Source organism: Herpailurus yagouaroundi, unplaced genomic scaffold (genome assembly GCF_014898765.1).
Source record: "Herpailurus yagouaroundi ecotype Mexico unplaced genomic scaffold, PumYag 557, whole genome shotgun sequence".
NCBI classification, from domain to species: domain Eukaryota; kingdom Metazoa; phylum Chordata; class Mammalia; order Carnivora; family Felidae; genus Herpailurus; species Herpailurus yagouaroundi.
The window spans coordinates 2,141,130-2,151,567 of record NW_024412774.1 but is presented as its reverse complement, the minus strand read 5'-3'; the positions used below and the strand labels follow the sequence as shown (position 1 = coordinate 2,151,567).

At 47.5% G+C, this 10,438-nt stretch overlaps 1 protein-coding gene across 4 annotated transcripts in view; it reads left to right on the top strand.

The window, feature by feature from the left end:
* The first annotated feature begins 256 nt into the window (after nt 1–256).
* Nucleotides 257–10,438, top strand: part of LOC121023453 (zinc finger protein 471-like) — a 34,231-nt gene continuing 24,049 nt past the window's right edge. The window contains exons 1-2 of one of the 4 annotated variants that reach the window (XM_040465348.1): nt 257–269; nt 8,058–9,113. In XM_040465348.1, coding sequence (XP_040321282.1) covers nt 9,081–9,113 — 33 coding nt within the window. In that variant the 5' untranslated portion in view covers nt 257–269; nt 8,058–9,080. Of the gene's footprint in view, nt 270–6,790; nt 7,056–7,137; nt 9,114–10,438 lie in introns of those variants that run through there. The other 3 variants (XM_040465350.1, XM_040465349.1, XM_040465351.1) reach the window with 3 other exon arrangements.

The following is a 10,438-nucleotide window of genomic DNA, read 5'->3' as shown; positions in this document are numbered from 1 at the left end:
AGGCTCCAGGCTCTGAGCCATCAGCCCAGAGCCTGACGCGGGGCTCGAACTCACGGACCGCGAGATCGTGACCTGGCTGAAGTCGGACGCTTAACCGACTGCACCACCCAGGCGCCCCCTAAACCAAGTTTTTAAAAAATAATAATAATAAGTTATTTTAAAAATAATTTAACATTTGGAAAAATGTGAAAATGTGTATTTCTGCCACCATGGGGCACTTGATGTTCATTGGGTTGACACGGCAGAAGAAAGTGTTTTGTGTGTGTGTGGTGGTGGGGGGGGTTGCTAAACTTTTACAGTGGAAGTAGATGAGGTGATATAGCACCCTTCTGTGGTTTCCTGAATCACGTTGCCTCGATTATTTATTGCTTCTTAAAAGTCCACCCCAAATCATTGGAGCCAGAGCAAGGACCATTTTTTGTTTCTTTTATACATTTCTCCTGATTCTGTGTGTGAAGCATTCACATTGTATCTGGGGGATAGGTGTCTGATCTCCCATCTATGTGATCCCTGCCAGGACCGAACATCCAGGATGGCTTCTTCTTTAACACGTCTGACGCAAAGCTGGAGTGGCTGGGACCATGACTATGGAGGCTCTGTTTCCATTGTCCGCTGCTGCTGCCGCTCTCAGCCATGCAGCCCCAGAACCCTTGCCCCTGACTCCCCCCCCCCCCCCTTTGTGGTCTGGACAGAATAGCTGGACTTCTCACGGGCACATCAGAGCACCCAAGAGTGCAAGACAGAAGTTGCTAGACTTTTCATTTCTCTAAATGCTGTTTGGTAGTTTTCAGTTAATAGATCTGGCATTATTCCATACATATTATTCCCTACATTATTCCCTACATATTTCATATTTATTATTCTATTTGCCTTAAAATGTCAGCTTCTGACCATTGCTGGTATATAGAAATACAGTGGATGTTTGTGTAGCCATCTGGTATCTCGCAACCATACTAAACTTGGTTGTTCTCGTTGGGTTTGTGTTGTTTTGGTACATTAGCTTGTTCAACCTATGGTGATCTGCTCTTCTTCAAATAAAGGCAGTTTTACTCTTTTCTTTCCCATCTGGATGTCTTATTTATTTTTCCTACTGTACTGGATGAAGCCTCTACTACAGTAGTAAGTAGAAGTGAGAGAGGACATCTTTGCTCCTGATTTGGGGGGGAAAGCATCCAGTTTTTTTTATCATTATATATTAAATTAGCTTGTTTTGAAAATTGCTTTTTTTAAATCAGGTTGTTTAAGTTCCCTTCTTTCTTAGTTTCCTCACAGTTTTTATTTGGGTTGGATGTTACATTTTGTAAAAAGCTTTTCTGCATCTATTGAAATGATCATCTGGTTTTTAAATTTTTTGAGTTGTTTAATGTGAATTATGTTGCTTGATTTTCAGGTATCCAAACCACCTTGCATTCCTTGGAGACACCTCACTTGGTTGTGCTGCTTGTGCATGTGCTTAATGCTACTGAGTTGCACACCTAAAAATGGCGAACGTGGTAAATTTCATGTATATTTTACCACAATTTTAAAAAAGTGGGGCGCCAGGGTGGCTGTCGCTTAAGCATCCGATTTTGGCTCAGGTCACGATCTAATGGTTTGTGGGCTCAAGTCCCACATCAGGCTCTGCCCTGACAGTGAGGAGCCTGCTTCGCACTCTCTGTCTTCCTCTCTCTCTGCCCCTCCCCTGGTCGTGTTCTCTCTCTCTCAAAAATAAATATTTTTTAAAACCATTAAAAAAACCTCTTAAGTCCCCCCGCCCCCAAACAAGAGGAGAAAAATCACACCTTCTGCATTTGCCTACCTCAGCCAGCCAAACCTTCCTTGGAAGATCTGCAGATGCAGCTGTGAAGGGGAAAGAGCAGAGCCAGGTCACCAATGAGTGGGCACTCTACACCAGGTAGCCTAGTTCTGAACATTCGCCTGGGGACCGTCACCTTTTATTTTCTTGCGTGCAAATGTTGACCATGAGATTGGCTTTAGATTGTGAACTTGATGGTGTATGGTGGAACTGAATGTAGACAAATCATGCCAGTCTTCCCTGGACACAAAGGGCAGAGGGTGCCAGGAAATGAGCTGGCTGTCCGGCTGACTTACCTGCCTCTTCCCCCAGCTCCATCCTGCCACCAGGACAATGCAGAAGTCATCGTGTCTGTGCCCCATTCAGAAGCCTTTGGTGGCTCCCCGTCAACCACAGGAGAGGATTCAAGTCTCTGACATGGCCTGCAAGGGCCTCAATTTGGTATCTGTCCTCCTGTAAATACCTCCACCCCTTTCCCTTCTCACTATTTTATTTATTTATTTGTTCATTCATTCATTGATTTGTTCATTCATTCTTTGAATGTGTATTTTTGAGAGAGAGCATGAGTAGGGGAGGTGCAGAGATAGAGAGACAGACAGACAAAATCTGAAGCAGGCTTCAGGCTCTGAGCTGTCAGCAAGGAGCCTGGACCTGGGGCTTGAACTCATAAACCGCGAGATCATGACCTGAGCCAAAGTCAGCCGCTTAATCAGCTGAGCCACCCAGGCACCCCTCAACTGCTGTGATTTTTAAATTCTGTAAAATTACCAGTAGAACTAGTTGCCCTTTCTTTTATATCCTGCCTGGGTAGTAAGTAGGTCACCCTTCCTCCAGATTCTTAATGTTTTGTGAGGTCTAGTCCTTAGAGCTTTGTCCCAGGCAAGGCTGATGGCTTTCCTCCGGGCCTGTTCTGTCACCTGACCCTACTGCAGAGGTTTGGGTAGATGCCACCATTGACAGATACCATACGCTTTCCCCTAGCTGGACCATCAATGAATTGCACCCAGGCACTTGGGGGGGAACCTCTGCGATTCAAAATCCCCACTGAGCTACTGGATCTTTAGGGAGAAGGATAAAGCTTCCCTGAAAGGGTGTCTGCCACTCCTTCACGTAAAACTGAGACAACGCTAGGGCCAGGTTGGCTCCACTCCTGAATGGACTATTTTCCTCTGGCCTCTGGCCGGCAAAGCCTGTTGCGTCCCTCGCTTGCTAACCATTCAGTCTAAGTGGCCTTGGAATGGGGATGGGGCGTCAGGAAGGGGGGAATCCCCAGGCCGCCTTGCGAGAAAGCTCAGCTCCCAGGAGATGGAGCTGTTGTATTTGGCGCCTTGTCCGGCAGGTGGCGCTGCTGTACTGTGAAACAGTCTCTCAGCACATTCTCTTCTCTAATGCGTCCGTTTTTTTCTTTCATCCAGGGATTTCATTTTGTTTTCTTTAGCTCACCCGCGAGGGGACAGGAGTCATCTCTACATGGGGTGATCTCCGCATCGGACACGCTCTTTTGGTCCTTTGTGGGCATTTAGAATACACATAGAACACATCAATTTTTATTTTATTATTTTTTTAAGTTTTTATTTAAATTAGTGAACATATAGTGTAATACTGGTTTTGGGAGTAGAATTTAGTGATTCATCACTTAAATGTAACACCCAGTGCTCATCTCAAGTAATACCCATTACCTATTTAGCCCATCCCCCACCCACTTCCCCTCTAGCAACCCTGTTTGTTCTCTTATAGTTAAGAATCTGTTTTATGGTTTGACCCTTCTCTCCTTTTATTTTCCCGTGATTTTGTTTCTTAAATTCCACATATGAATGAAATCATATGGTATTTGTCTTTCTTTCTTTTTTTAATTTTTATTCATTTTTGAGAGACAGAGACAAAGCATGAGCGGGGAAGGGGTAGAGAGAGAGGGAGACACAGAATCGGAAGCAGGCTCCAGGCTCCAAGCTGTCAGCACAGAGCCCGATGCGGGGCTCGAACTCACGAACTGCAAGATCATGACCTGAGCTGAAGTTGGACCCTCAACTGACTAAGCCACCCAGGCGCCCCTGGTATTTGTCTTTCTATCACTGACTTATTTCGCTTAGCATAATACACTCTAGCTCTTGCAAATGGCAAGATTTCATTCTTTTAGATGGTTGAGTGACAGTCCATTGTATATATACACCACATCTTTTTTATCCCTTCGTGAATCGATGGACATTTGGGCTCTCTCCATAGTTTGGCTATCGTTGATAGTGCTGCTATACACGACAGTGCATGCACCTCTTCAAATCAGTATTTTTGGATCCTTCACTGGGCTGTAGGGTAATTGTATTTTTTACTTTTTGAGGAACCTCCATACTGTTTTCCAGAGTGGCTGCACCAGTTTGCATTCCCACCAGCAGTGAGTGTTAGAGGGTTCCCTTCTCACATCCTTGCCAACATCTTTTGTTTCCTGTGTTAGAACACATCAGTTTAAAAAATTCATCCTATTTTATTTATTGAGTACCACTTTATGCTAGGAAGTGTTCTAAACAGAAGTAAAACAAACAGAACTATCTTCGTAGAACACACACACTAGGAAAAGAGACAATAAACAGATAAATGAGTAAATATATAAACTAACAAGTACAATAGTAATCACAAAGCATGACGAAAGGACATTAGATGGCTAGATGTTGCTGTTTTCTCATTATACACTAGATCAAGATCACTTTAGCTTTAATCCCCCTTGCAAACATTGCTTACATCCTATCAGTTGAATTTGGGCACTTTATTTTTCCTACGGAAATGCAGAAGCTGCCAGGAGATTAGCTATTCTTTGATGGGAGCTTGAGAAAGGGCAAGCAGTAAGGGAAGGAGAGGGTAGTCTGGATGGAGGACTCAATGAGGAGACTTCCCCCCCCCCCCCCCCATTTTCAGCACCCAGCACTGCCTCCTGCCATGGGGCTACTACATACTAGGGCTTCTGAATCCAACTGTAAAAGTTTTGAGTCCCCTCTCTGCCCAGGATTCCCCAGCACACTCAACTTTTTGAATCTGCAGTTTTATGCTTTCATCAAATTGAGAAAATTGTGGTCATTATGTTTTCAATTGTTGCCTCCTTTGGTAACTCTCTGGTGCTTTCAGGTAACTGTTTTTCCTATTTTGTGCAGAGTTTATATTTTTTTCTGCAGAATTGGCCCAGATAGTTGGATGCCAGAATCTCTGGAGGGTAGACCAAGATGTTGGGTAGTAGAATATATTGTTTTCTAATCCTAATGCTTTCTGTAGTTCTCCAGTAACAAATAACAGTATGCAATTCTCTGTGGTTCATATACCCTCACAAATCTGAGCATCTATGACCCCGGAAATGAATGACACTTACTCATCAAGCATCCATGCTACACCGACAGGAGGGTCAGTTGGCCAAGACTTGAGCTAGAAGTATACTAAGAATTTGCTTAGTATTCAAGATTTTGAGCACTTTTCTCAAATTATTTGTGGCAATCAATAATTTTAACATTGCAATTATTTTATTTATTTTTTAATGTTAATTTTTTTAAAAAAATTTTTTTCAACGTTTATTTATTTTTGGGACAGAGAGAGACAGAGCATGAACGGGGGAGGGTCAGAGAGAGAGGGAGACACAGAATCGGAAACAGGCTCCAGGCTCTGAGCCATCAGCCCAGAGCCCGACGCGGGGCTCGAACTCACGGAGCGCGAGATCGTGACCTGGCTGAAGTCGGACGCTTAACCGACTGCGCCACCCAGGCGCCCCATTTAATGTTTATTTTTGAGAGAGAGAGAGAGAGAGAGAGAGAGAGAGAGAGAGAATCCAAAGCAGGCTCCAGGCTCTGAGCTGTCAGCACACAGCCTGATCCAGTGTTCGAACCTTCGAACCACAAGATCATGACCTGAGCCAAAGTCAGATGCCTAACCGACTGAGCCACCCAGGCACCTCTAACGTTGCAATTATTAAAAATTGAACTAAAAAAAAATGGACTAAAGAAGAATGCTTTGTGATATAGAAAGGTGTTCACCATATAATGGAGGAAAATGTTACCGGAATTATGTACCATTACGGTCCCATTTTTCTAAATTGTTTATTTACGTATAGAGATCTCAACCGGGGTGTGAAAGGAAAATATGTTTTAAGCTACAAGCTACAAATGTTAATTGTGTTCGCAGTAGTTCTGAGTTGTGGGATTATGGATGATACCTTCCCTCCTTTTTCACTCCTCTTTTCTCCACAGTAAACAGTCTAATTTCCTCCACTCTCTATCCCCCTTCCCTGCTGTTTCTCCATAGCCTTTCCCACCATTCGATATACTATTTATTTTACTAATTCATTTACATATACCATTTATTTTGCTCATTCACTTAAAAGTCAGATCTTAATTAAGAGGCCAGGGAATTTTGCCTGTTTTTTCCCTGCTGTGTCCCCTGCATGACTTCTCCTATAGTTTTCTTAGTCTCCCCCGACTGCAGGGGCCGCTTCCACTGTCAGGGGCAGTCTGGCTGCAGAGACTGCTTCCGAACAGTAAGAATACTGACTGACACGCCTGGCAGGAGAGACATTTACTAATTTGTCGTCGTCGTCGTCACACTGGTGATAGGACGCAGCCGGAGTTCCCGGACGCTGTTCTTCCCTTAGCACAGGAAGAAAACCACGCCCCCACGAGCCAGGCTCGCGGGCCAAGCCCGGAGCCACCCCGCGCTCACACGGACAAGGCGCCGCATAGCAAAGCTGCCCGGAACGCGCCAGGGAGCCGGCTGCCACGCGGTAACACAGCACGTGTGACCAGGTAACTAGGGACGCTTCCGGTCTCCAAGCCAGGGGAGGGGAAACGCGCGTGCCGCGCGCCTGCGCACTCTTCCGCCCAACTCCGCCACGGCCCAGACCCCCCCCCCCGGCCACGCCCTCCGAGCACGGAGGCGCTGGGAGGAGGCGTGTACGCTCTGCGCTCTGCTTCCTCCCCGAGTAGAAGGACACGCCCCTCCGCCAAGCCCCGCCCCTCCCCCGCCGCTCGGGCTCCGCCCCCTCGCTCCGCCAGCCTCGGGAGTTTCGCCGCCTGCGGGCTCGGAGCCCGGTCGTTTGCCACTGAGGCGCCTCGGCTGAGAGCGGTGGTTTCCGGGCGGAGACCGGTGGGCTGTTCCGGCGGGTCAGGAGTCGGAGGCCGGGGGCCAGGCAGGCGGGGCGGGCCGCCCTGACCGCGACGGCGGAGCCTAAGTCCGGACGCCGCTGCGGAGCATCCCCCGTGCCGACTACATTTCCCAGAGGCCCGCGAGGCGGGTGCGCGGAGGCCGAGGCTGCGGGGTGGGGGCGTGTGCGGGACGCAGAGAGGCCGGGGGGCGGGGTGTGCGCGCGCGTGGGGCCAACGGGACCCGCGAGGCCGGCGCGACAGGGGTATGCTGGCGGGCGTGTGAGACAAGTGAGGTGCGAGCGTGTGGAAAGTGAGCTCTCGTGCGAGCCTCGAGGAGAGACTGAGTGGGATGAGTGTGAGCTGCCAGAGACGGTGGGAGGTGTGTGTGTGTGTGTGTGTGTGTGTGTGTGTGTGTGTGTGTGTGAGAGAGAGTGTGAGCTGCCCGAGATGGTGGAAAGTGAGTGTGAGCTGCCCGAGATGGTGGGAGGTGTGTGTGTGAGAGAAAGCATGAGGTGCCAAGAGCATGTTGGTGAGTGTGAGACTGCAGTATGTGTGTTTGGCCTATGAGGTACGAGTGTGTGTGTGTCTGAGTGTGAGAGCGGGCATTCCGTATTTAGTGTGTGTGAGATGCGGGGGGAGGGGCGCAGTGACAACTGGAGAGAGCAGGGTGTGTTTGTGTCGTGTTAAAAAGAAAGCCCCGGGCCCAGGTTGGCACCACTTAGGCCGAGTCCCCAGATGGGCAGTTAATACCCAACCTAATTGCAGGTTCGGCCTACCCTAAATGGAGTTTTAACTGGCCAGTCAAGAATTTTCTGGATGGTACCAATGAGGCAGTCTGTCGCCTGGGCCCTCACCCTCCCACAAAGGAAGAAGCGGTCATCTGTGTGAGACCCCCCCGGCCATTCCCCCTACGCCTGAAACAGTGCTTTCCCTTTTTTTCTGATAAAGTCCTGCCCCACCTCCTTCCCATTGAAACGCCGGTTTTGTACAACTGGTCGGAGCTCCCCTCCACTTGCAGGACGCCATGTAGCCTGTTCTGGAGTTGATGAATGGAGCCAATTAGAAATTTACACTTTACCCAGTTGAATTTTGTTCTTGAACAGTACCTGCATGTGACAGGAACCCAGGAGTCTTTGAAGGAGTCCACTGAGAGAGTGTGTGCGCACGTGCGCGAGCGAGCCTCGAGTGGGAGAGACCATCATGTTTGTGTGTGAGAGGAAACCTGGTGGTGTGGTTGTGTGTGAGACCAAAGTGAGCAGGGGGGAGACCACGTGAAGCGTCCATTGTCCCCTGAAGGCTTGCAGGGCCTCTCTGGGACCGTGGTGTATGTGACCGCATTTGAGGTGCCTTCCTCGGGATGTGGGTTCTTGGGATTCTGTCCTCTGTGGTCGGGAAGTGGGTGAGATCCCGTGTCCGTGTTGGCGCGTCACCCTGTATGCTCAGAGCTGCCCCCGAGTGACTGACGTGTAGGGGGACACTACTGGGAAGGTGGATAGCACGACCTTCTTGATGTGTGTTGGGATTTGGTATTGTGTGTTGCTCAGGTGACACTCCTAGACCAGAATTCCCTGCTCCCCGTTCAAGAATTCCAGTAAAAAGCAATAGGTGGGGTGACTGACCGGAGAAGGAGACCCCCTCAGTTCTGGGTGCCAAAAAGGAGGGCACACGAAGGGACCGAAGGCGGAGGTGAGAGTGAGGCTGGCAGAATGGGACGCTAAAGGGACCATTGTCCCATGGAGGGAGGCAGGCGAAGCCTGTGGGGGTTTGGGTGGAGGGCCTCCGGTGCACTTAGGAGTCACATTTTCAGACTGTAGACCATGTCGAAGCATGAAGCAGAGATACAACAAGGGAAAGGTGTGCCTCTACCTATAAAAATAAGGCCAAAAAAATAGGAAGGCAGCTTTTAGGAAAAACATTACATTTAGGGCCTTGAGCATAAGAGAGACATTTGTAAGTTACGGTCCTCTGTGGCCGCAGGGTGCCTGGAATCTCCGGGTTATTTGGGCGGAGGAATCACGGAGAGCAGGGAGGAAGAAGAGGAAGACAATTTTCAGGCTTATGATTCTGAGAGTGCAGAGCAAGCCTCACCTTCTCACTCCCCTTTCTGTCCCTCCAGCCCTGTCCTCTGGGACGCTGCCGTTCTCCAAGAGAGAAGCCAGGAAGGGAAGGCAGAGATGACTGTTGAACTAGTGAAAGCCATATCCCAGGTTAGTTACTTCCTTTCTCCTCCGAGGAAGGCAGTCTTATTCTTTAGGATTTAATAATGCCTCTTTTCTTTTGAAAATTCCCTGATTCACAGCGGCCTTGAAGGGCCTGGTTCCCAGTTTTCCCAGAGGGCACTAATTCAGCGTGCCTCTTCAACTCTTCAATCTCCTCTTAATCCATCTTCGAATCTAAGCTTCCATTATTGCATTTTTAGTTTTAGAATGTCTATTTGATTGTTTTTTTGTTTTTTTTCCTTTAAAACATGAAAATGTTTTATTTTTTTTTCCTATGCTACAAAACTTTATTATTTTTTTATGACATTCTTTTTTTTAATTTTTATTTATTTTTTATTTTCTTAATTTATATATGAAATTTATTGTCAAATTGGTTTCCATACAACACCCAGTGCTCATCCCAAAAGGTGCCCTCCTCAATACCCATCACCCACCCTCTCCTCCCTCCCACCCCCCATCAACCCTCAGTTTGCTCTCAGTTCTCAACAGTCTCTTATGCTTTGGCTCTCTCCCACTCTAACCTCTTTTTTTTTTTTTTCCTTCCCCTCCCCCATGGGTTCCTGTTAAGTTTCTCAGGATCCACATACGAGTGAAACCATATGGTATCTGTCTTTCTCTGTATGGCTTATTTCACTTAGCATCACACTCTCCAGTTCCATCCACGTTGCTACAAAAGGCCATATTTCATTTTTTCTCATTGCCACGTAGTATTCCATAGTGTATATAAACCACAATTTCTTTATCCATTCATCAGTTGATGGACATTTAGGCTCTTTCCATAATTTGGCTATTGTTGAGAGTGCTGCTATGAACATTGGGGTACAAGTGCCCCTATGCATCAGTACTCCTGTGTCCCTTGGATAAATTCCTAGCAGTGCTATTGCTGGGTCATAGGGTAGGTCTATTTTTAATTTTCTGAGGAACCTCCACACTGCTTTCCAGAGCGGCTGCACCAATTTGCATTCCCACCAACAGTGCAAGAGGGTTCCCGTTTCTCCACATCCTCTCCAGCATCTATAGTCTCCTGATTTGTTCATTTTGGCCACTCTGACTGGCGTGAGGTGATATCTGAGTGTGGTTTTGATTTGTATTTCCCTGATAAGGAGCGACGCTGAACATCTTTTCATGTGCCTGTTGGCCATCCGGATGTCTTCTTTAGAGAAGTGTCTATTCATGTTTTCTGCCCATTTCTTCACTGGGTTATTTGCTTTTTGGGTGTGGAGTTTGGTGAGCTCTTTATAGATTTTGGATACTAGCCCTTTGTCCGATATGTCATTTGCAAATATCTTTTCCCATTCCGTTGGTTGCCTTTT